The following is a 26257-nucleotide window of genomic DNA, read 5'->3' on the forward strand; positions in this document are numbered from 1 at the left end:
CATATAAAGGGGTAGTTCCAGTACATTTTGTAATTATATTCTATAATACAGTAACGATAGATTGTAACATAAGCATAATTACTGCTGAAAATAAAGTTATGAACTAACAAAAGGCTTTAGCAAAGGCTAATGTCAAAGTAAAAATAAGATAAGATTTAATCTGAAACATTCTCCTTATTCTAAGTTTTGATAATTCCTGGGACCCTAACTAGGTTCAAATTGAATGATCTGACCAATACTCAGAAGAATCATCATAGCATGTACACAAAATAGAGAATAAAATTTTAATGGTATCAAAAACAGAACTTTTTGGCCAATTTAGTACTTGCTGGAATAAAGTTGCAAAATGTTACTCAGTAACGGACTTAGCTTCTAAATCAAGCCAGAATTACACATACTCTGTATATTACTTGAGTATATACAAGTACATTCCATGATAACATGCAGAGACATGGAAACAAGAAGAGTACTATCAAATCAAGATCACCATCTCTATTGATGAAATAATGAAATCAAAATACCTGTTCAGTAATCCAGAATATCTCATTTTGCCAAGGGGGGTTTTAAGTGTTGCTCTTTTCAAGAATTCAAATAAACTCCATATGGTTAAGTTTGTTTCCTCAACATGAAAAATGAGAAGCAGATAATATAGCTATAGCTATATCTTTTTTTTTTTTTAACTCAATAGCAAATTAAAAGGTTTGATAGACTCTACTCTTCTCAGGTAAAAAGGGCTCTTCACATTCTAGTGGTTAAGAATGAATCCCTTAAAGCTCCTAGACATTTGAGTGTCACACCATCTATAGCAATATATGCTCAAGTACCTTCAATGATACAGTCATATGAGACAGGAGTTTTAATTTTCCTGAGAACTAAATTAGACTTATGAAATAAACTAGGGTATGAAAATGACCTGAGTTCACAGGAATCTCTAAATTCGAAAGAGATTGCTTCAGCTTTGCTAAGATTTCATCAAAAGCCTTTTATAGCACGCATTTCTCGGGGAGTCACATATTTGGTCATGGAGCCTTGGGATCTTTTTAAGCACTAAGAAGAAGTGCTTTCTGTTGTGCAAATTCAATGAAAGGCCAGAATAGACAAGAAGACTGACAGTGCTGTAGGAAAACCTACAGGCGAGCCTATCGATTCCACTACTTTGTAAAGAAAGGAGTAGGTGAGATGTGCAACTGATCCAACTGGGCAGCTAAGAAAACCCTTGTAAGATAAGCGAAGAAAGCACCTGAGGTGGAACCTAGTAGAAGCCACTCGAGAGTGAGGGTTGGTTGGGGTAGAGATGATCTCCTCTAAGTAACTCTCCTCTGTATGTGAGAACCCCAGAACATATTCGAAAAGTAGGGTAAAATATTGGCTTCACAGTCTCTTCTCCAAATTACGCATTGCAACTTCTGTGATTATTATTGTTTGCAAATTAAGAGGTCACATGTGAATTACTAGTCACTACAGCATATAAAAGAATATAGTCTAGCCTCAATCTGAGCTCTTCTGTTTGCTCTGTAATCTAATTCAAGGCACTTTAAAATGTTTTGGTGCCTTAGTGTATTAACACGTAACATGAGAAAAACACTCATTTACTTACCTCAAGGAGCCACCACATAGATGACTGAGTCTTAAAGCACTTTGGGCTCTTCAGATGAAAAGCACTGTGGAGACAATCACAGCGGAGGAAAACTCTCCCAGTGCCTTAGAATCCTGATCTATGTGCCTTGTGTCTCAACCAGGTTTTCTTAAATACTTCACAAGTAAAATGTGTTAGTGGCACTCCATCCCTTTACATATGTTAATTGTTTGGCACACCAATGTTTATATATTTAAAATAGTCGTAGTACTCACTACTCCAAAGTTGTTTACTAGTTGTCCAATAAAGTTAATGAAATGTAGCCACGATGGAGTACTTTGTGTCAAATTTAGAAAACTTTAGCTTTCTCTGAGGTACATGTGACATAATAAAAAGTTCATTTTTTTCAAAATAACTAGTGTTAATTATGTGAAACCACAAGTTTTTAATGAAAAAAAATACTGAAAGTATGCCACAGTGTCTATATATTCCTCTGAAGAGTATAAAGATGGAGTTTTGAGGAAAAAAGGGTCTTAATGCTATAGAAAACAAAGGTGGTTCTGAAATTGTTCAAAGGAAACATTTTAAAAATGTCATGTTTCATATATTGAAATAAAGCCGTTAGAGGTAATAAATTATAAATACAGTAGTTCAAACATTGTTTCTTTTTTAGCATTAATTTTTCTAAGCAAGTTAAATTCAAAACACTTGAAATCTGTCATCCTCTTGTTTCAAAGAACTATGGAAATAGAAGCTTTCATAGGAATCTACAACAGTGATACCACCAGTGATCTTTACATAGACTACACTGGACCTTGGCCATTTTAGATTTACAACATATTTTGGTTAATACATTAGATTCAACTTATTAATATGCCTTTATATTTGGAGAAATTAGATTGTGATTTATAACCCAAACTCAATTCCAGGTCGTGCTTGATTTTCTGTAGGGGGTTCTGTCAGACTCATAATTAAAATGATGAAAACTGTAAATAATTTCTTTCAGACTGAAAAAATATTTTTGTTTTTTTAAATAAAGTGCTTTTAAATTTAAATGTTTCTTGCCCTAAACAAAACTGAAACACACTTAAACCTGAAGTCTCCATATCTTGACACACATATTTTAACAGAAAGAAATCAGTTTTGGGCCATTAATGTCCTTCAAGAGTTCAGATTGGATCTAAATTGGGTTTTGCATTATTGTCGTGCTCATGTTTGTACATGAAGGTTAAAAGAAAGAGGGCAACATCCAAGGAAGACCAATAGGCAGTATGCGACGTAACAGCTGACCAGTAGCGGCTTTCCACAAGTCCTTCTCTGAGTTCAAAATCAATTCTGTGATCCAATTCCACTAAAAAGAAAAGAAAGTCACACAAAGGAGTAAGTATTACAATATGTTCTATATAGACTTCACCTAGAGTTGAGAATAAAAATTTAGCTAACAGAAGTGATTTTCCTAAGTATCTTTTTTTCCTTTAGTGACTTTCTACTCTAAGCTTTTGGGGGAAAACCACAAAACAATAACAACAACAAAAAACAAAAAACCCCCCAAAACACAACACCCAAAACAGCCTCAATAGCTTGGAATTCTCTTTGGTGCAGTCCTTTCTTTTGTATGCTCAGGTCAATATGGAACAGTAAAGGAATAAAACAAAAAAATTCACTTGGTATCACAGAGTATATCTGGAGCAAAGAAAATGGGCTCAAATCTTAGCTTTCCCATTTAATTTTTGTTCCTAATCTAAAATAAGGAAAACAGCCCTCCTGCAAAATTGTTCGCCAGGCTCATATGCAATAATGTCTGTGGGGGTACACAGGTCACTCAAAGGCTCCTTCCCTGGGGAGGGCCCATCCATCACCTCGGTCGGTGGTGACTTTTTGCAGTCCTAGACTCCCCATGTGGCTGCCGTCACACAGCTTGGTCCCCATGCAATCAGCAGGGCCTCACATGCGCCTGGGACATACAAGTGCTCACTAAATGTATGATCGATAAAGAATCCACTGGGTGGACAGTTAAACCGGGAGGAACAGTGGTGATCCTTGGGAGGAAGGACTTCATTTATAACAATGCTGTCCTCAAACAAATCAGTGAATTCAATCAAGTCTTTTTCTAAAGCCCACAGAAAGCCCTTGCAATACCTGTTAGAGAAAAATCGAGGCTGTAAGAGAATTACCAAGGAATAAGTTCTCAGAGATAAAACACTTAGAAAAACAATACTTCGATCTTTAGGAACTCCTTTAAAACAGTCATTGAGCTATATAATATTTTGAAGGAACTCTCTTAAAAACAAAAAAACACTCAGATCTTTGTTCAGAGTGCCAGAAGATGTGGAAAGTAAAAGGTGGCAAGTATCAAGGGGCACCAACAAAAGTTGGGTTTTGCTTTCCACTGAATTTGATAATTGCAGAGGAAATCGTATTCACTCTAGAGAATGCTTTCATATAAATGTTCAGCTAATGCTTATTTTAAATAGGTACTTTGTGACAAGATCCACTGGTGATTTAAAAATGCATATAGTTGTTACTTTTCTATTCAACTATGCTTTTCTGACAAGGAAAGTCCATGGACCTATCTATACATTTTCAGATGGTTACCCTTAAGCAGCATAAATACCAATTAGGTTATAAAACACTTGTAAAATATACTGACATAGGCCTTTTATCATTTTTTTAAACTGCTATTTTTCTCATTTAAATTACAATAAGCTAATCCACAATACATCAGAAATAGCTGAAATCCAGATGTGGAACTGTGGGGTAGTAACGTCTGAATCTTTTGTCTTTTGAATTCCACGGGACATTTGAGTTTGATTTGTAGGCACGTTCTGGCACAACAGGTAGATGAAAAAAGAGGAAACTGGAATTCTCAAGCATGATGAAGAGAAGTCAAACTGGAGTTAGTTATAAAGAAAAGAGGAGAAATAAGAGAAAAAACAGAAGAGATGAGAAAAATACACATTAATATCGGCGAAGACCACCAAGTTATAATTTCTACTTTAAAATGCTACTGTAGAATGTCTTCCTAGTCTAACAGTCTTAAGTCGAATTGTTGTTTTAGAGTCAAAGAAAGGGAAATTTTTTTCTGTTATAGCAAGTATTATTTGGCTTTGATTTTGTGTTCCTGACATTTATTTTATTTTTTATTGTTATGTTAATCACCATATATTACATCATTAGTTTTTGATGTAGTGTTCCATGATTCATTGTTTGCGTATAACACCCAGTGCTCCATGCAGAACGTGCCCTCTTTAATACCCATCACCAGGCTAACCCATCCCCCCAACCCCCTCCCCTCTAGAACCCTCAGTTTGTTTCTGAGAGTCCGTCGTCTCTCATGGTTCCCTGACATTTATTCTTAAATGCTGTTACTGTCGTGAAACACTGCCTTCCATATACTAGACACTCAAATGCTGAATTTAATTATCATCCTATTATAGCCTTTGTCATTCTCACCTACAGGGACTTCCTATCCCTTGCTATTTATCTGTAGGCTGTCCTCATCAAAATGGGACTAATGTAAGGTAGCCAGCCTGACCCGATCAATCAGTTTTAGTCTCTCATTTTCCTTAAAAGGTTTACAATAGGCCGTCTGGCTGCTAGTGCAGTTGACCTCACATGTGTTGGTTCTGCTGGTGGAGAGATGGAATTAGGTGGGCCCAGGTCTCATCCATTCTCTCCCTTTTATGTAGATCACAGAATTTCCAGGGGAGCAAGGGTCTAGATGGCAGTACCGTTCTTTATGTGCTGTGAGATGTGCTCTTGGCCAAAGTAGGCCCAAATCTATATGGAACTGCCTTGGACCTACTTTCTCATGATTAACATATCAAAAATGGGTGGCACAACACAGCTGGTAGTTTTTTCCTAGTTTCTCTCACCGAGTTAGGTCAAAGAGAAAGGAGAACGTAATATCATCACTTTGTCTTTTCTTCTGAGTGCCTGAGGGCTAGAATTCCTTGATCCACAAAGAAAAGACTGCGATCCTGAACGACTGAAGAGAAGTAAAACTGAGAAAAAGACTGTTAGATTTTAACAATCATTAGCAGTTTGCTTATACTGCTTTAAAACATGGATTCTTTGCTTTTCTGGGGAGTCTCGCATATAGGCCTCTTTCCCCAAAGTGAAGGTCTGCAATTTATGAAGTATGGAGGTAAAGTGTCATCAGTACTGTGCTTTCATCAGAGAACTCTCTGTACAAGGCTTGTCCACATGGATATGGTATTAAACAATATGTGTGAACAGAAAGTGAGCATCTTAGTATTAAAATGTGTACTAATTAGACAGGTTTCTACTGTTTTAATGGAAACATCTTAACTTTCCTGGAGAGAAATTTTCAAAAACTTAATCTTAACAGTTATCTTGGGGGCACCCGGGTGACTTAGTTAAGTGTCCAACTCTTGGTTTTGGCTCAGGTCATGATTTCAGGGTCATGAGATAGAGCCCTGAGTCGGGCTCTGCGCTCAGTGGGGAATCTGTTTGGGATTCTCAGTCTTCCTCTCCCCTCCCCCTCCTCTCACTCTAACAAATAAATAAATCTTAAAAAAAAAAAAAGTTATTTTAAGTAATAATTATGGTCATAATTGCATGATTTTTGGCTACAGGCAGACACCAAGAAAAATACTAGTAAAGGAAATTGTGTTTTCAAATGACTGGCAAAAGATTCTTTCATAATAAAAAAGATTATGCTGAGTTCTTGTTGGTAAATTACGTCTTCTTATTTTTGTGCTGCCTCAGTTCAGCTATACATTCATGTGGTTAGGTGTCTCACATTCAAGGAATATCTGTATTTTGTGAATTGTTATAATTTCAAATATATTTAAGAATACTCTCCAGCTGTCCTTTATTTGAAAAAACAAAAACTCTGGGGCGCCTGGGTGGCTCAGTCATTAGGCATCTGCCTTGGGCTCGGGTCATGATCTCAGGGTACTGGGATGGAGCCCCGCATCGGGCTCCTTGTTCGGTGGGGAGTCTGCTTCTCCTCCGTCATACCCCCACCTTCATTCACTCTCGCTCTCTCAAATAAATAAAATCTTAAAAAAAAAAGGAAAAAACAAAAACTCTAAAATGAGTTTTTAATCAGTTTTCATATCTGCCAAAATAATTTCCCAATATTAATCTATCCTGAAAGATACTCAAAATACCTCATGTTTGAGAACAGATGGGCTTTATGGGTAAATGTAGGCTCTATGGGTAAATCTTGAATACAAAAAACTCCAGGAGATGGGCAGATTTGTTGGACCCTCTACAATCTGGTTTAAGAAACTTTTCCAATCCTATTTAGAACGATTCCCTTCCATTTAACTAACTTCTGGTTCTCTACATACCCTGTGCTTTGCTTATGCTGTTTTTTCTCCTGAAACATCTTTTTATCTCTGCATGTCCAAATCCTACTTCCACAGAGCCTTTTATGATTTTCCTACCTGAAAGCATTTTCTCATTCCCTAGAACTGACAGAGTCCTTTACCTGTACCTTTGTTATGTGACTCATCGTATTCTACCATATACTATAATTATTCATGTAGTTATTCACCTCCCTACTAGAATATATATATATTCTCTAGAAAATATTTAATTTCAACACCAGCATTTACATCTTTGTGGGCAGTACTGAAGTCTGTTTCATATTGGTATCTTTTCTAGTGACAAGTTTGGTACCTTGACCCATGGTAAACCTTTAACAAGTAATTGCTAAATGAAAAAAAGCAGGGGAAGAGAAATAGAAGCCATACACATATTACCATTTGAGTCAGTTTGGTGTAGTTATGATTAGTGGTCTAGTTGCCTAGATAGTTGGGATGGTTTTAAGATGGTAGATATAAGGGCTACTTGAATGCATGATAAATGAGTGGATTAATTTTCTTTCATCCAATTAAATATGCAAAATGCACAAATCAAATAATTTCTTCATGGATTTGACTATTTACATGAGCGGGGCCAGAGAGAGCACTTATATAAGATCATTCCTTGGGGGGAAATTCATGAAGTTACAGCAACACAAACTGTTGCTAGGGAGCAAAAAAACCCGAAGCAGTTTGTTATATTAAAATATTGTTTTGGAATTTTTATCGAGTTTTTTTTTTCTTTTAAAATAGAAAAAAAAGTATGGGATATTTTTTTTTTTTTTTTTTTTAAAGATTTTATTTATTTATTTGAGACAGACAGAATGAGAGAGAGAGAGCACATGAGAGGGGAAAGGGTCAGAGGGAGAAGCAGGCTCCCTGCTGAGCAGGGAGCCCGATGTGGGACTCGATCCAGGGACTCCAGGATCATGACCTGAGCCGAAGGCAGTCGCTTAACCAACTGAGCCACCCAGGCGCCCAAAAAAAAAAGTATGGGATATTAACAGTTAAACAGAGAAGCTGTAAAATTAGATGCAGTTAAAAATCCAAGGAAAAACTTGTAACATATTTTCTGTTAAAGACAAATCCAATATTAAAAAAAAAAAAGAAAAAGGAAAAAGAGAGGAGCTGTGGAAAAAGGAATGGAAGTTAATGATAAAGTGATTTTAAACTAAGATAAATCCTTAGTGATACATTTAGAATCTGCTGAAAATTAAAAGACTGAAAATATCTCTTACATCCCAAACCACTAATTTTTAAAAGCAACCCTACCCCTCTTAAAGAAGGTTAAATATTTGTGCATACCTACAGCCCTAAGGAGTAATGTTACTGACACCTGAAATAACTGGGAATGATTGCATATCTTATATTATGAAACCTTTTTATATCTAAATGTCTTACATGAAAAGAACAGTGAACCTCTCTGAAGCCTTTAGGACAATAAAGAAGGAAAACAGACTAATGCTTTTCTTCCCTCTCTATAAGGTTCCTTCTTTGTAGGAACGTACAGGAGTATCATTTTAGCACATTGAGTGGCTAATCAATACTTGAGTTTCAGGACCACTACTACTTAAGATTAGAAAATACAGGAAGAAAATATATATAAAATAGTCTATAATGGTGACATTCAAGCTGATCTCACAGAAGAATTGATGCAATTTTTCAGTGAGCAGAAGACCTCTAAGTAGATCATTTTCATAGTATTCTGGCGCTATTCCTGACATATACCATACCGAGGGTATTATCTTTATTCTGCATTACATTTTCCGGAAAAAGAAGTTGTGGGAGATTAAAGAACGATTCCTGAAGTCTGAAATCTGTGAAAAAAAAAACACAAGATGCTGTAAAGTGTTGGCTGAAAATACAAGATGCTGTAAAGTGTTGGCTGATGGTTACAAAGGGTCTTCAATGATGTAGTGGCCAAAAGTTAGAATACTACTCCCAAATATGCTGATTAAACCTAGCATACATAAAGAAGTACACACTTTGGTTTTTATGAAGAGCTCTTTCATGGAAAATGTAAGCATAATTAACTTTGAAATACAATGTCATAATCTGTTGACACCCAGATACCTCCAAAATTTATAGCTCATATAAATTCTAATGTAGAGGCAAAACATGCTAAAAGAAACAGACATTTTTTTTTTTTTATAATATGTTACAAACACAGAGGAGCACAAGAAATGGAACCATAAAACCACTGTATATAAGCCTGGACTTTGCGAAAGAAATGAAGAATAGCTATCTCAGATGCTTCAACTTGATGACAATAAAGTGGTTTCAACGGACAACACACACATACTCTTCAAAGAGAGAAACCCAGATTGATTCATGAATTCAAAGTCTGTGTCCATCTTACCTTCAAAAAGCAAGAGAATCCGAAGCTTCAGAATAAAGGTTATCAAGAAGAACTGAGGCAATCAGTGTGAGCAGAAAGAAGGAAGGAAGCCAGAATCACCTAGTCACAATGACCAAATTCCAGAAAGAAGATTTAAGGAAGAAAGGCTTTATGATTTGCAAGATACAGCAAGTATGACATAAGGAATGTCTAAATCAGGATTACATAGAAAAGTGTATTATTGAAGCAAGTCTGAGAATTAGTAAGGCAAATCTTGGGAATTTGGTTTAAAACGTGGAATTCTATAGTTGTTTAATTTTAATAGCTACATCGATGTCTAGAGATAAATATATGTTAACCAAAAGTTACGATTAGCTCATATTTAGTGGAGTCTATAGTCGACAAGGTATTTACCATTAGGACCAACAAAGAATTTATATGCAAGAATGACAGAAAGTGTATTGTTAAGCTATCAAAATATAATGATGCAATATAGCTAAGCACCTCTATAACTGCTGTCCTGAAAGAAGAGAGAGGTTTCTCTATTACCATTTTGAAATTACTATGTTAAATAGTAAAAAGACCTAAAAAACAGCTTTCTTCCCTCAGATACTATAGATTCTCTCTTTATGTCTTCATTACCCTTTCTCGGGGGCATTAACATTACAAGGAATTGTGACTTTTTACCTGCCATATTACAAAGTTCTTTGAAAGTATTTTTCCTCGGAAGTTTAGAGTTTTGACCTCAACATGTCACAATAGAATTTTGTATTTTTACAGTCACATTTCTGGTATTAAATAGAAGTAAAAGCTTAAGTCAGCAATAGTATAGGAACTTATGTAAGAAACTAAAAAATGAATTTTGTACAAATATCAAAGTCTAAAATGAATTGTCTAGGCAGTGTTCAAAAGGCTTACAATTATAAAATTTTCAGTACTCAGAGTCTGACATAAATAGGATTAAGTTAAAAAAATGTTACTGGCCCAAATAGGAATGTCCAAGTCAGGAATGTCCAGGATAATTCCTTCTGGAGTGGGCCTGACTGTGGAGAAAGATCCAGCCTCTAGGACTGCCACATCTGAGTTTCCTTTTTAAGTATGTTTTATGGACGGCAATGGATGCTGGTCATTTTAAAATTTAGAGTAGCAGACACAGCAAGAAAATAAGGCTACAAGTATCTGAAATAAAATCTGCTTAAACATTTATTGACAAAAGGAAGGAAAGCTTTCTGCTGGCTATAGTTACAAAAAGCAGCTAGTTTGAGAATCCACATTTCCTTATGTAAATCAATAGAAAAATAGGACTTACTAGTCTTATTTTAATGGACACTTAAAAATAAGGTTCAAATTTAGACCCTTGGAATTAGATATATATAATAAATGTGTAAGAGTTTCACAACTATTCAAGATCTTAAACCTTAGAAATCTACTGGAAAAAATTAAATAAAGCTCCATGGTAATGCTAAGTCCAGCATAACTATCCATTCATTCACTCACTTCTTGAGTATCTACTTTTGCTAGGTAGCTGGGATAGGATTGAAAACCATACAGCAGATCCAATACAATAATATAAGCCTGAAAGTCTTATAATTTGGTTGGATGAAGGGAACTGTGGAATTAGCAGCAGGATGGTTTTGGCATAGTGGCTTTTAAAAAGTATCAAGAATATACACAGTATAGGTTTGAAGCAGTTAAATTAATTTTAATAAGGCCATATTATAAAAACTCTACTTCATAAAAATCAGGGGGTGCTCACCCCAAAGAGATTTGTTTTATACTTGATGTTTAAGACACCTTGCCACCAGGCCCTGATTATTAATAATTCTTAACTATTAAGTCACCAATGCAGAGAGTAATACTGCATTTACCTGGGAATTACACTTAAAAATATAATCAAAGGAAAGCATTTTTTCTTTAAAAGCTAACTATGCTTTAGATTTAGAGTTGACTGCTCCTGTCTGTATCTTCATCCTCTGTGCCTCAAGTTGTAAGAGATAGCGTATAAACGTAAGGAAAGAAGAGTATGAACTAACATGCAGAATCCAGAAAGCCAGAACTGCTGTGTGGAAGGGTCTGTGTTGCAACAGTGGTCGTGGGAAGCGAGGCAACTGGCTTCTTCTCGTCTTCTATTGAGTCTTTTGATGCCTCAGACGACTGTGATGTAGATGAACGTCCAAATCTTGAAAACAACATTCCTCCAAGGCCCTTTCCAATGCTAGCGGCCCCTGTATTTCACACAACAGGGCAGTCAGTCTGTTGAATCACACCACATACCAAGCTACAGAGCACTATCCACAGTTACAGCCAACTGGCAGAGGAACCAAGCCCTAGTCATATTTTTCCAGGGTGGGAACATAGGAAAACTGCAATTTATATTGTAGGTTTCTAAGTAAAAATGGTGTTGAATAGAATGAGAGTTGTACAAACTGTAGGAATATAGCTTACAAAAAAAAAGAATAAAGATTCTATTTTATTCAAGTGATCATTGTTTATTCAAGTGTTTGGTAAGATTAAAAACTTTAATAACAGAACCATGTCATTGACATGGGTATGTATTTATTATTGATATGCTTTACTACTAAAATTAGGTGAATATTTTATAAAAAGCTATCATAAACAATCTGTATGACAAAGGGAAATATCAATGAAAAGCCTATTTATAGTGCCATCTTGTGGCATTTTATGTTAAGACAACCCGTAACCAAGAGCAATGGACTAATTCAAGTGGCACATAATTGAGCTCCAGGGCTACACCAAACACTGTGGCTGGTGTTGGCAATCATTTAAAGAGAAATTAAATATCCTTGTTGCCCCCAGGATGGACACGGTTTGAAAGACTGTTAAGACACAAATCGGGGAACTCATTGGCGGGGGCACCCTTAGAACTCAAGTATTCCCTCATTTTACAGATGAGGAAGCAGACCATTAAAAATGATGTGACTTACCCAAGATCTCACAGTAGGTGGCAAGGCCAAGATTAAACTGAGGGTCTTGATTCCCAGACCTTCCCCTGAATATCCAGCTATCTCATAGTCTAAAACTACAAGATCCGATCTAATTAGAGAACGTTTAGGGCTTTTGGCTCTCAATATGAACAGTGAGAGGGTAGTTAATCCTAAACACAGGGATTAAGTGTTGGATGTTTTGTAATACATAGAGTATTTTCAAGTACCCCAAATTTAATGCCTATCTAAAAAAGTGCTTATATTTACTGATAAGAAATACTTAAGAGAAATTACCTAATATACTTGCTTTGCCTATATTTGTTATAGATTCCCCATAGTGTCGGCGGGACAAGACTGGTGAGGTCACAGGGCTTGGTATTGTTGAAATGCCTTCATTCTCTGAAATTGAGGTAGGTTCTTTTGCTGGATGGAGAAAGCTTGGCTTCATGTACTCATAAGGTAGAGGATTGGAAGTATTATACCAGTGGATCTGGACAGGTGAAATGTTGCTGTAGTGTTTCAGTATTAACGGTTCTAATCTATAAGCCTTGATTAAAAAAAATTCAAAGAAACACAACATTAAGGCACAATGGTTGGATTTTACTAAACTGTTTATTCTTATTCTATTGCCTGCTCAGCAGACCTTAGGGAATTTAAAAAAAACTAGGTATTTCTAACATGCATTCCTATTTGTTTACTGTTAATAATATGTAATTGGTCTAATTATATATCCTTAATGATGAGATTAAGAAACCAATTAGCGTTGGTCTAAGCTAACAGTGCCCGTTAATTTGTTTTTCAGAGAAACATTCATTTTTATTGTATTCTGATATCATCTAACAATTAGATTTATGTTAGTCTCAACAACAAAGCTGAAGCAGTAAACATAAACTAGAACATGATAAATAAGGTCAATCTGTAATATTTTAGGAGCTCTCAGTAAGCTCTATTTTCAAATAGATTAACATAGTAACAGCACAAATTACATGCTGATACAAGACCATTTGTCTAACGTGAAGAAGGGATGATATAGCAGAAAAAGTAATGAATGGATTTGGCCAATTAGAATTAGAATTCCCCAAGTTCATATTCCGGCCTCTGTTGCTTATTAAGTATATGACACCTACTGAGTTGCAAGGTCTCAGAGACACTGTTTCCCGAGCTATAGGAAGGAGATTAATGCTTCCTACCTCACAAGGATGTTGAGGAACAGATGTTTGTAAATACTGCCTAGCACAGTTCTGACATAAACTTTATTAAAAAAAACTTCACTTAAAAAAGTCACAGGAAAACTATAAAATGAATAATAAAAATAACTTAAAATAATACAATGACTTTGGAGCCCCCCTTTATAATATAACAAAGTTAAGATTATACCCAGAATAGGGTATACAATGAATAGAGTTCCCCTATGAACTCTCACTTTCAAGTTATAAGGCAATGAGTAAAATGAATGTATATTAATGAAATACTTAATGTCTAGCTGGGTGTTTTCACATATATTTTACTTAATACCAACAACCTTATGAGGTAAAATATTATCATCTGCAACATACAGATAACAAACAGTCTCAGGAGAGACTTGGCCAAGATTGTGCCATCTGTATTTGAATCTAATACTAGTTTCCAACTCAGTGAAATTTATTTCTTAAATATAGCATTTTTGATTCTTTAACATATAGGAAATTTTCTAAAATTCTTGTATTTAATCAATGTTATATTTACTTGGTACTAGCTAAAGATCTTTTAAAAGACAAAGTTATTTTTCTGAGAATGAATGCTATTTAAAATGGTTTGTTTTAAATTTAGTTATACCTAACCTTGTCCCCAAAAAGGATTTAAGGAAGCATTTTTCTCATCTAAAATCTTACTTGGTATTACATGGTCTACCTGGATGCAAGATCACTGGAGTATTTACATTAAAAAATTATTAACAGTACAAACATAAGAGAGAATATAAAAACCTCAAATTTTATAATCACACCAGGCTAAAATAAATTCATCCATTTTTTCATGTTTAACACATAATATTAAAATATTTTCATTTCTAAGGGGACCTACCAGACACATTTCAATACTGTAGCATGCTTTCGAGAAAGAAGAGTTTAAAGTGGGATTTTAAAATTTATGGTTCCTGGGTTATTGGTATCACAACTGGTAATGGTTTAACGTTAAGAAGACTCCTGTTCCAGGTATTAATTGTCCAGAGATAATATTTTTCATTATGCTATTACACTATAACATAAACAGATCATCTCTAAGGTATTTTCTGAGCCCTATAAATTAACCAAAACACAAATGTCTTAAAAACAGGAATCTATGAAAATATAATCAGATAAATGAACTAATTTCTCATTAGTTCAGGTGTACCTTGCAATATTTCTTATAGAGTCTTTAGGAACGATTTAGTATTGAGGGAAAAACATCTATAACTGCAACTCACCACTGGATCTGTTGGATGAAAAATATTTAGTAACCGGTTACAAATTTCTCTGGGCAAAATATGGTCTTGACTTCCAGTGTTTCCTGGGCGGATGCCACGCAATGCCAAGAAAACTGCTAGTGGGGATCCCATGCAGAAGAAATTCTCAACCTAAAATGATAAAGTTATCCTAAATTTTAAAACCAGTGAAATGTTTTTCAGCAGAATTTGGGCACAATATAATACATGGTAAAAATGCGAATAAAATTATCTTCAAAGTCTTTTTTCATGAGCTTTGTTTAGATGGTATCCGCATTACTTGTTAATTATATGCCAACCATTAATCTAAAAATCTGTTTTCAGAAGCAACGTCTTTTTCCTTAAATCTAATAGAAAACAAAGAATGAGAAGAATGAGGAAGACCGCCTTAGTTTCATTAAGCTACTATTTTGTGTTAAGTAATATTTTAGGTGCTGTGAAGTCTATAAAGACCAATAAGGCAGAACTTCTGCACTCAAAGAGTTTACAATCCTGTGGGGGAGGCAGAATAAAATAAATGAATAGAGAGAAAGACTGCTATAAGAGAGTAAAGAAAAGGGGCGCCTGGGTGGCTCAGTTGGTTAAGCATCTGCCTTCGGCTCAGGTCATGATCCCAGGGTCCTGGGTTCGAGCCCTGCATCGGGCTCCTTGCTCTGTGGGGAGCCTGCTTCTCCCTCTGCCTGCCGCTCCCCCTGCTTGTGCTTTCTCAAATAAATAAATGAATAAATAAATCTAAAAAAAATAATAAGAGAGTAAAGAAAGGAATAATTCCAACTCTGAGGGTGTTTACACAGGAAGAAGCATTTTTTTCCCACATTGTGTGAAGTATTTTTTTTACTCCAGTACAATTAACAATGTTTATTAGTTTCAGGTGTACAATATAGTGATTCAACAACTCTATATATTACTCAGAACTCAACACAGTAAGTGTATTCTTAATCCCCTATACCTAGTTCACCCATCACCACCCCCCCACACCTCTCCTTGGCAACTACCATTTAGTTCTCCGTATTTAAGGGTCTATTTGTTTGTCTTTTTGTTTGTCAATGTGTTTCTTAAATTCCACAAATGAGTGAAATCATAAAGGTATTTGTCTTTCTCTGACTTATTTCACATAGCATTATACCCACTAGATCCATCCATATTTTGTAAAAGGCAAGATTTCATTCTTTTTTAAATGGCTAATATTCCATGGCATATATATATATATATATATATATATATATATCACATCTTCTTCATCCATTCATCTATTGAGGGACATTTATGTTTCTTCCATAATTTGGTTATTATAAATAATGCTGCAGTAAACACAGGGGTGCATCTATCTTTTCAAATTAGTGTTTCCGTACTCTTTGGGTTAGTACCCAGTAGTGGAATTACTGGATCGTATGGTATCCCATTTTTAATGTTTTGAGGACCCTCCATACTGTCTTCCACAGTGGCTGCACCAGTCTGCATTCCTACCAACAGTCCACGAGGGTTCCTTTTTCTCCATGTCCTCATCCACACTTGCTGTTTCTTGTGTTGTTGATTTTAGCCTTTCTGACAGGTGTGAGGTGGTATCTCACTGAGGTTTTGATTTGCATTTCCCTGATGGGGAGTGATGTTGAGCACCCTTTCATGTGTCTGTGGGCCATCTGTATGTCTTCTTTGGAGAATGTCTGTTCATGTCTTCTGCTACACAGGGAGGAAGCACTCACATTGGCGATAAAAGGTAAAAAGGATTTCTACATTTGGGGCTGAGTCACTGGGCCAGAAAGGAGGACACTTTAGATTGATAAAATCACTATGAACTAAGGCAGACGCAGGAGAGAATCTGGCTCAATTTAGAAAATAGAAATAGTCGGATATAGTTGAAAAACTGGGTGTCAGGAAAATGTAACTTGGAATGAGAATGTACAGAACCTTCACTATTTGACTAAAAAAAGTAGGACTTAATTGATTTTATAGGTAGTAAAGAAGAACAGGATTTGACCCATGTTTTAGGTGGTTAGTAAACCTGGTAGTAGTGTGTGGATGAACTGGAAAACTGAGACTCCGGTGACTCAGAGACAAGTTAGGAAACTACTGAAAGTGTTTAAGCAAAGGATAATCTGAACAGGGCTGGACAAGATGTTCCATTCAGGGGCGCCTGGGTGGCTCAGTCATTAAGCGTCTGCCTTTGGTTCAGGTCATGATCCCAGGGTTCTGGGATCGAGCCCCGCATCGAGCCCCGCATCGGGCTCCCTGCTTGGCGGGGAGCCTGCTTCTCCCTCTCCTGCTCCCCCGGCTTGTGTTCCCTCTCTTGCTGTGTCTCTGTCAAATAAATAAATAAGATCTTTAAAAAAAAAAAAAAAGTTCCATTCAGAAATGGAAATGGGAGATGAGAGAGTGGAATCAACATGACCGAATGGAGATGGGGATGAGGAATGAGTCAGAGGCAAGTTACAAGCTTTGGGTCTGGCTGACTGGGAAGATAGTGGTTCATTTACTACAACAGGAAACTCTAGGTAAGTCCTGTTTTTGTTCAAGGTAAGTTTGAACTATCTGTAACATACCTAATGGGCCGAGATTTTAGAGCAAGAGATGGAGAGTTGGATATGTCCTCTCCCAAGTCTATGTGTCACCATCACAGAAGTGACATGTAAAGCCAGAGAAGGGGTAAGATGGCTTAGGAATTGCACAGAGTAAGAGAGGGCTTTAGCTGGAACTATGAGCAATGTCTACATTTGATTAGCAGGTGAAGGAGGGAGACTACAAATGGGGGAGTGAAAGGAAAAGGAGAACCAGGATAATGCAGTATACATGGAAGCCACGGGAGAGGGCTTCTAGAAAACTAGTGTGGTCAGCAGCACTGGATTATATACAGAACGTGACACCCCTTCCTCCCAAAGTTACCCTACGTCTCTCATATGTCCCATTATCCTGATGAGTGAGACATCCCCAATTCATCCTTCCCTCTCCTCCCCACATCAAAGAAGTTATTCCAACAGACTCTAACACTTCTCCTCATGGCCTCTCATCTGGACTGCACTGTAACTATATCGTCTCTGGCTCCAATTTTATGTACTTTTAATCTCTTCCCACCACTGCATCCGAAGTGATTCTTCTTTTTTTCCAAATGAATGACTATATATTTTGAAAATGGTCCTTTATGTTAAAGAAGGTATGAGAAAGTTTTTGTTTGTTTTTAAAGGACTGGGTAACTTCAATATGTCTGAAGAAAATTAACTTGTGTTAATTAAAATTATAGGAAAAAGCATCTGAAATAGTGAAACAGATGAAAACACCAATTTTGAAAGGATTAAGATAATTAAGATAATAAAGGAAAGAGAAAGATACAAAAAATAGTTGAGATAGAAGAGAAGCTATGTAAATCCTTTCTTCTTTTCTTTTTTTTTTTTTTTGTAAATCCTTCTGCTTGATACACACACATATATACATATACACCCTAGCAAAATGCTTTATGCTTTGGTCAGGCGTTTCATAAATGTTTGTTAAATTGCTACATCCCTGGAATGAATAACTTTTCTTTATGATTGGTATGCAGTTTCACAAACACACCAGTAATTATTCTAGGAGTAATGACTGCCTTAGTGATATCTACATCCATCAAAGAATTTTAAAGGTGAAAAAAAGCTTCAGACATTTAGTCTAACTTCCTCGTCCAGAGAGGAGTAAACAAATGAATTCGAGATCTTTTTTTTTAAGATTTTATTTATTTATCTGACAGAGAGAGACAGCGAGAGCAGGAACACAAGCAGGGGGAGTGGGAGAGGGAGAAGCAGGCTTTCCGAGGAGCAGAGAGCCCGATGCGGGGCTTGATCCCAGGACCCTGGGATCATGACCTGAGCTGAAGGCAGACACTTAACGACTGAGCCACCCAGGTGCCCCCAGATGAATTCGAGATCTTAAATGATTTGGCTGACATTACATAACCAGTTAGCAGCAAAGCTTCATGATCAGAAACAAAGTTTCCCACTCTCCAGACCAGTATTTGTCAATAGTTTTTTTTTTTTTTTTTTTTTAAGATTTTATTTATTCACTCGAGACACAGGGATACAGAGAGAGAGAAAGAGAGAGAGAGAGAGAGCACGAGCAGGGGGAGAGGCAGAGAAAGAAGCAGGCTCCCTGCTGAGCCAGGAGCCGGACGTGGGGCTCGATCCTAGGACCGTGGGATCATGACCCGAGCCGAAGGCAGATGTTTAACCATCTGAGCCACCCAGGCGCCCCAATAGTTTGTTTTTTTTTAAATTCAGTGGTCACCTGTAACAGATCTAACACCTGTATTCTCAAAGTAAATCCACCTATTCTGTTCCTCTTAGATGGCTGGAGTCCTAAATATTTGGCAGTTCATCAGATATTCCTTTTTAAATTTCAGATTTCTGTATTTTTTCTCCATGAGTCATTAAATAACAATTAAAAATCCCTATTATTAGACTACATATGACTGTTTTAGAAGAATACACAATTATAGTGTATAAGTTCTAGTAGTATGATATTTAATACCGAGAACCTAATGTACTTGGTGGATCATACTCAACTCTCCAGTAAAAACCCCAGGACTTGAAATACAAGAGTTTACTTTTTCTATCAGATCATTTCTATGTATTTAACACATTGATTATATGTAATAATGGTGGCAGAGATGGAACTCAAATTCCAGGCGGGGATGACTCCAAAGACCACGCTCATACGGTTTTTAAATATAAGTTGTAACTTTACCATATGGCTTTTAAATGTGTTAAGTTTAAAAAGAAAACATTAAGTCATAGAGATAGGCTCAGTAAGAAAATTCTTACTGCTTTAAAAAAAAATTTCTGCATCATTCCATTACTTACCCTGGATATTAAGTTCCTGTGATAAAAGAAAGATATTTCAAGAAGAGATAATATAGTACACTATCCTAGGGTATACATTCAAAAGGAAATGAGTATTAGGGAACCTATGCCATGCTCCATTTAACACTGCAAACAAGTTCTCTGTTATTCAGCTATAGGCTGTGTCCTTTCCAACAGTCAGGTCAATGTCCACATCTCTCTTGTCCCTTTTTATTCTTCTAAACTACTGCTTTCAACAGCTCCATTCTGATGCTCAAAAACCCTGAAAAGTTTCCCACTGTCCAATCAAATATAAGGTCTTTATTTCTAGCTTTTCCTGTTATCCCACAGCCCGTTGCCCAATCCTGTGCATTCTTTTTTTTTTTTTGCCCTGAACTAACCACATACAAGCCATCTTGTGTTTCTGTCATATACTTCTCACTGAATGAAATGTCAACTTTCCATCCCTAAAATCATCACTAATTATACTTCTACTTATTTTTCTTATCAGCCACAACTAGCTGGTTACTAAGGTTTGTTAATTCTAAATGCTAAATATTTCCCAAATCTGTCTCTCTTTTTCTCTTCCCACTATTTGAGATTATTTCATGTTTCTTGTACTATGAAGTCATATTCCTCCACACCTTTGTTATGCTGTTTCTTTTACACAGAATAGCATTTCTCTTTTCCTCCACTTGGCAAAATCCAATTTACTGAGATCAAGTACAAATGTCATTCCTTTGTAAACCTTTCCGGGCAAAATTTAAACCCCTCTCTCATGTATATGTCATCTATACACTGCTAATAGTACCAATAACACTGTGTTACAGATCCTGACGGTTGGGGAACCATCTTGTCCATTCTTTTCCTTACAGAACTCCAAAACTAGCAATGTCCAATACACAATATGTGTTCAATATATATTCATTCGAAATAAAAATTCAGATTTCACTTGAGTGCTAATGTCATGCTTCAAATGATGTTTGAAAAGAAACAGATAAATAATGAAAATCTCATCTCTCTTACCTTAAATTTTAAGGCAGGTGTTTGTGTCATGGATGATGCCTTCAATCCATGCAGCCGTTCTTCTATTTCTCTCAGCCTATGAAGCAGTATGAAATTATGTACTAATATTTATAATTTCATAAATATTAGATGCTCACTAGTTCACTAAAGAAAATGATGACCCATTATCCAATCCCTAAAATTAATCCCTATTGACAGTATTTAACAAATGCACCTGCTGTAGTCTATAAATATTTATAAAATGATTAGTAAAAGTACCCCTACTCTTCATAATAGCTGCTGTTAATAGCTTTTTGGGAGGATCCTTCAGAAAAATGTGAGGCAAATACAAGCATATATACATCTTAAATAAAAAAGAATCACACCGAATGTTCATACCATATACACTGTTCTATGTCTTTCTTTTTTTCTACATTTAATAGTGAATCTTGGAGGTCTTTTCATTTCGTTGCCTCCTGATTTACTTCAATCTTTGTAATAGCTGTGTAATTGTCCTTCATACAGATCAGATCAACCACAGTTTATTAATCCTTCTCTGCTGATTAACATTTGGGTTATTTCAATTTTTTCCCATTATAATGTTCTGTATCTACTTACATTTAATACATAACAGAACTAATTTTTTTAAAGGTTCAGTTCATTTTCTAAACCTCATTTTTTTTTTTTTTTTTTACTGGATTTTATATCTCAAATGCTGCTCTGAGGCTTGCTTATATTTTCTTTCAAAACTATAATTATTTTGACACTATAAAATTTATGTATCTAGCCTATGGTACTTAATAATATTCTAAATGAAATCCTTAGGCAACTTCTATAAGACTAAAACAAATCCAAGGCTTCCTGAAAAGAAGTTTTAGTCAACTAAATTGGTTGTTTTTATATGATGCTAACTATCAGAATCAGTGACTTTTCACTATTCCACTAGAACTGATGGGCTGCATTAAGAAGACAAAGAATAGAGCAATATGTAACTACAGATGAAGATAGGAATGTGTTAAAGAATTATAAGATAGTATCAGGAAGGCCACAAGTGATCAAATAATTGTAAATCTGTGAAAAAATTTATGTGCCAAGGAAAAAACTGTTTTAAAATTATTTTCAGAATAGTAAGACAGACAAAGGCCCATCTCTAAGATTCGTAAAAACTACGAAGGATTATAAACTGGTAAACATTTTCGATAAGGATTCTGTGTGGTAACTCAGGTTGGAGTAAGTTTTAGGTTTCACTCCTAATAAATTGTGAAGAAGAGATGGAAGGAAAAATAAGATGATGACAAAACAACTTATTTTGTGCTATTGGAACACACATGCAATTAGCATGAAAATTAACAAAATAGTCTCTAGCTGATTAGGCATCTAATAATCTTCGCACTCCGAATAATATATTTTTCTTTATCATGAACATCTTACAGTGTTCTCCTAAGAAGTCCAGTAATTCCACAAACACTTTAAAAATGCTTTGAAGAGACTAGGGTATTTTACCGTCGCTTTGTTATATAGAGTTCATCCAGCAGATGTCGTTCTTCATAGCTCATCCATCGTTCATCAGGCAACTCTTCTTCCTTCTGCAGCAACTGTTCATAGAGTCGAACTGGATTCCAGCCAGTCATTATGTCATAAGTGATTACACATCCCAAAGAATGTGACACTATTGAGACTTTACCCCCTTTTTCTTCAAAGTCTGGATTCCGAGAACAGAAAAGGGAATATAATCGATTCAGCTCTTGCTGAAGGCCTTTAACTAGCTGTTTGAAATAAGAAAACATTATCATATTAGAGTAGTCACTGACTTTGCTATAAACTTTATTTCTAAACCCAAATACATTAAGAAAGAAAAACAGATGTTACTGGCCAAATATACCTAAGTCATTAAAATTAACTCAGGTGCTTCAAAACCTTGCAGAAAATGAAGAAAAGTATACATAATGTGTAATCCATCTCATTGCTAAGGAATGAAAGCAGATATTACCACCTAGATCTCTTCACGGTCCTTAAAGCAGCTATAAACGCCAGCAGTTTCAGAGATTAAAAAACAAAGTTCCATGCAGAGTCCAGTAAGTTTCCCAAAGAGCCCCTTCAAATTTCTTCTTCATTGCAACTCATTCTTATGCTATTCTAAACTTTTGTATCTTGTAGTTTTAAGCTATAGTAAATTTTAGAGAAAGACTATCTGGGTTTATGCTAACAGGTGTGCTAACATATATGTTATGACATTGTGCATTTAGATAAGAGTAATGTAATGAAAGGCCATTGTATGATTGAAAAAAAAGCTAACATGGATCTACTCGATATTCCAAGATTCCCATTAAGTTGGCAATATGGATATGAGTGAAATGTTGTTTCATGTGGCTGCAAAGCAGGGCTTTTTAAGGCTTAAGGTTAGTAATGTGAGAAGTACCTTAGTCATTTTTCTTTGTAAAATTGCTTCCTTTGAAATTTAGCTTTAACAAATATTAACTGAAACAGCCCATAAAGTCAGAAAGATGTTTGTTTGTTGCCCAACCCATACTGGGCCCTGACTGAATTTTAAGGCAGTCCTCTCCTCACCCTACCACTGCTTACTACTATGTGATTATATATTTCCTGCCTGCTATTAATTTACTTCCTCATTTCAGTACTTCTTAGAATGCCAGCCGCCGCTCTGACGTACAATATTACTTATGTGTTACTTCTATTTTCGGTCTTGTTATTCCATCTCAAGAGGCAACTAGCCTCCACTAGATTTTACTGAACATTTTCTACCTGCTGACATTAACTGAAAATCAGTTGAGCATTCATGCTTGGCAGGATTAGCAGGGACATGAACGAAGGCATGGTGCTCTCTCCTGACGGCTGGCATCACAGGACTCTACAATGCAATACTGAGGTCTGCTTAAAGCTACTGAAAGCATGTGTTGGGTCTGATGAAATATATTCAGCCAATGAGGGAAGAGAAGGATAGGAGGAGCTGCTAGCATGTAGAAGGGTGATAAGCTGCCTTTTTTCTCTAGGGAGAAATGCAAACAAAGCTTATACTTTAACTGGACATTTTTTTTCTTGGGAAAAGCCAACTCCAACTTTCAAAGTGCATGAGAATCACATGGAGGGCTTGTTAAAGACAGATCGCTAGGCTCCAATCCAGAGTGTCTGATTCAACAGTTCTGGATACCACATTTTAGGAACTACTGCCTTAAGTGGCAAATGCATATAAAAACCTTCTAAGACGTGGGTTGTAGATAATTCCAGTCAATATAGTTTAAGGAGTATGCAGTGTGATAAGAATTACAGGGCTCTGCTCAAAGGGAGTTATAGTGTAATGCTCTGGACTTAGCTTTGACAAAAATATCAAGTAACCTTAAAATTTGTAATTTTCTTGATTTATAATCTACATGAAAGGAGGTCCAGAAAAAGCTAACATATAGACAAGATAAATTCCTTCAAAAGCAACATTTATTAATAGTTTTTACTTTTGAAGTCCTTGATTTTAAGACTTACACTATGGAAATCTAGAAACACTAAAAGACATATACTTAAGTACTCTGGCAAAAGGTATCCAATCTTTTTGTTTTAAAATACCACCCTCCCCATCAAAATTTAAAAATTAAAAAAAGGGAAAAGATCTACCAGCATCTCTACCAGTGAGTAACCTATTTCATATCAAAAAAATTTTAAAGCACTTCTGACTATACCCAATACTTCAGTAATCATATATGGATAACAAAACAAGGGTAAATATCCAAGACAGAGAAAGTCTATTTGATGTTAAAATATTTCACCATGGAATGAAACACAGAATGGACAGTTTCTGGAGAGCTGATGCTTTCATCTATTTTAATAATCATATGCTTGAATATAAGTGGTCTTCATGTTTCCTTATTAGAACATATTTAGATATGGTAGCATTTTTAATCTTTGCCCATAGCTTACATATACAGGAATGTTTGTGTTCCAAAACATTATGATTTTGAAAGCCAAGTTTTAAACAGTTGTGCATTACCTTGAAATGCTTTTATAAATCATCCAGTCAGCAGCAAAAGGAAAACTCCACCTCTATTTTGTGTCCACAAAGTCCACACTAACTAGGGTTTTTTCTCCTTCTCCTCGCTGATCCAATTATATTCTCCCAGCTAAGATCCCTTTGTGACCAAGTATATTCGTTTGAGATATATGAACCAAGATTAATGATATACCCTGTGATATTAATTTTATTAGCTCTACAATATTATCTAATCAAGTCAGCTAGCCTCTCACACGGTAGGCAACTGATGGCTCTTCAAAAGCTTAAGAGTTTTTAGTTCTCATAACTGCTGCTTTAAAAGTTAAAATTTATGAAGAAAATTAACCCAAAAGGAAAAAGCCAGCGGTTTCAACAGAGGATCCAAACCCACAAAGTATGGCTGAAGAATATAATTAGTCCTTTGTCCTTCTCTCTGCTTCAGGAAATTTTAATGGGTAAAAGTAAGTTAGAGAGTTTTAGTTATATGCATCAGTTGAACGATTTTCAAGTAATAATAACAAGAGATGGCCGTGACCATTCTCTTTAAAATTTTTCATTTTTAAAAGTCATTGAAAAGAGAGTTCAGATGTACAAGATGTATAGTTCTCTCTGGATTTTTCATGTTACTTTATTCAGGGTTAAAGTCAGGGCCAAAGGCTCTTTGATGATGTCTCTGTAGTCTGGATTACTTTCTTTTTTAAATTTATTTTTATTTTTTTATTTTTTTATTTTTTTAAAGATTTTATTTATTTATTTGACAGAGAGACACAGAGAGAGAGGCAACACAAGCAGGGGGAATGGGAGAGGGAGAAGCAGGCTTCCCGCAAAGCAGGGAGCCCGATGTGGGGCTCCCTCAGCCAAAGGCAGATGCTTAACGACTGAGCCACCCAGGCGCCCCTAGTTTCCTTTTTTTAAATTGGTCCTTGGAAAGTATGACCTGAGAAGCACTAATTGATATACAAAACTTTTCCCTTAACCATGGCTTTTTAATGATTATTGGCACAATCACTAATTAGGGCCCTCCCATGAGCATCTCACAATCTCCAGTGAAAGGGGAACTAAGAGATGATCTAATTTAAGCTGCTGTGAATGAGTCCCTTCAGTGGCATCCCAGTAAGTCGCTCGGCATCTACCCCAATGAGTATCTCCACTCTAAGGTGGATACTTCTAGTTTTTAAAAACTTTTTTCCAGTTTATTGTGATATAATTGACACATAACATTGTATAAGTTTAAGGTGCACAGCATAACGATATGATAGATGTATAAATTGTGAAATGATCACTACAAGTACGTTTAGTTAAAATCCATCACATTATTTACAATTTTTTCCCTTGAGACATTCCTGTTTTTTTTAAGGCAGCTTTAGTTACTTACAAAGTTCTTCATTAGTAAACAAGCATGTTCCTTTCCATATTTTCTATCACTGATCTTTATTCACTTTCTAGAGTTAACAGAGTAAGTCTATTCCTTTTTTTTCTTAAATGGGAGGCCTTGAAATACATAAAGACAGATAGATAATTAATCACAACTTGAGAATCTAAGGACAAGGAATTGTACTGGGAACTTTATATACATTACATCTTTAATCCTCATGACAACCTTTATCAGGTAGGTATCTTGTGTCCATTTTATAAGTGAGGAAGCTGTGACAGTGAGAAATGTGATTTAAGGTCACACAGCTAGTTAAGTGGCAGGTTTTGAATGGCATCTATTTTAACTCCAAAGGCTGAGAGAAAGGGAAAAAAAGGCTCTTTCATATGCCTATTGAGTAAACCAAACAAGGTTCATTCACCAGG

At 35.8% G+C, this 26257-nt stretch overlaps 1 protein-coding gene across 7 annotated transcripts in view; it reads right to left on the reverse strand.

Moving 5' to 3' along the window:
• Positions 1-270: 270 nt before the first annotated feature.
• DDHD1 (DDHD domain containing 1) overlaps positions 271-26257 on the reverse strand; it is a 96975-nt gene continuing 70988 nt past the window's right edge. For 4 of the 7 annotated variants that reach the window (XM_032405136.1, XM_032405133.1, XM_032405135.1 and 1 more), the window contains 7 exons: positions 21967-22229; positions 20485-20560; positions 14639-14788; positions 12490-12742; positions 11284-11475; positions 8646-8729; positions 271-2927 (listed from right to left, as the gene is read on the reverse strand). In XM_032405136.1, coding sequence (XP_032261027.1) covers positions 2746-2927; positions 8646-8729; positions 11284-11475; positions 12490-12742; positions 14639-14788; positions 20485-20560; positions 21967-22229 — 1200 coding nt within the window. In that variant the 3' untranslated portion in view covers positions 271-2745. The remainder of the gene's footprint in view (positions 2928-8645; positions 8730-11283; positions 11476-12489; positions 12743-14638; positions 14789-20484; positions 20561-21966; positions 22230-26257) is intronic. The other 3 variants (XM_032405138.1, XM_032405137.1, XM_032405134.1) reach the window with 1 other exon arrangement.

The sequence above is a fragment of the Phoca vitulina genome, unplaced genomic scaffold (genome assembly GCF_004348235.1).
Source record: "Phoca vitulina isolate PV1807 unplaced genomic scaffold, GSC_HSeal_1.0 scaffold7, whole genome shotgun sequence".
Taxonomy (NCBI): domain Eukaryota; kingdom Metazoa; phylum Chordata; class Mammalia; order Carnivora; family Phocidae; genus Phoca; species Phoca vitulina.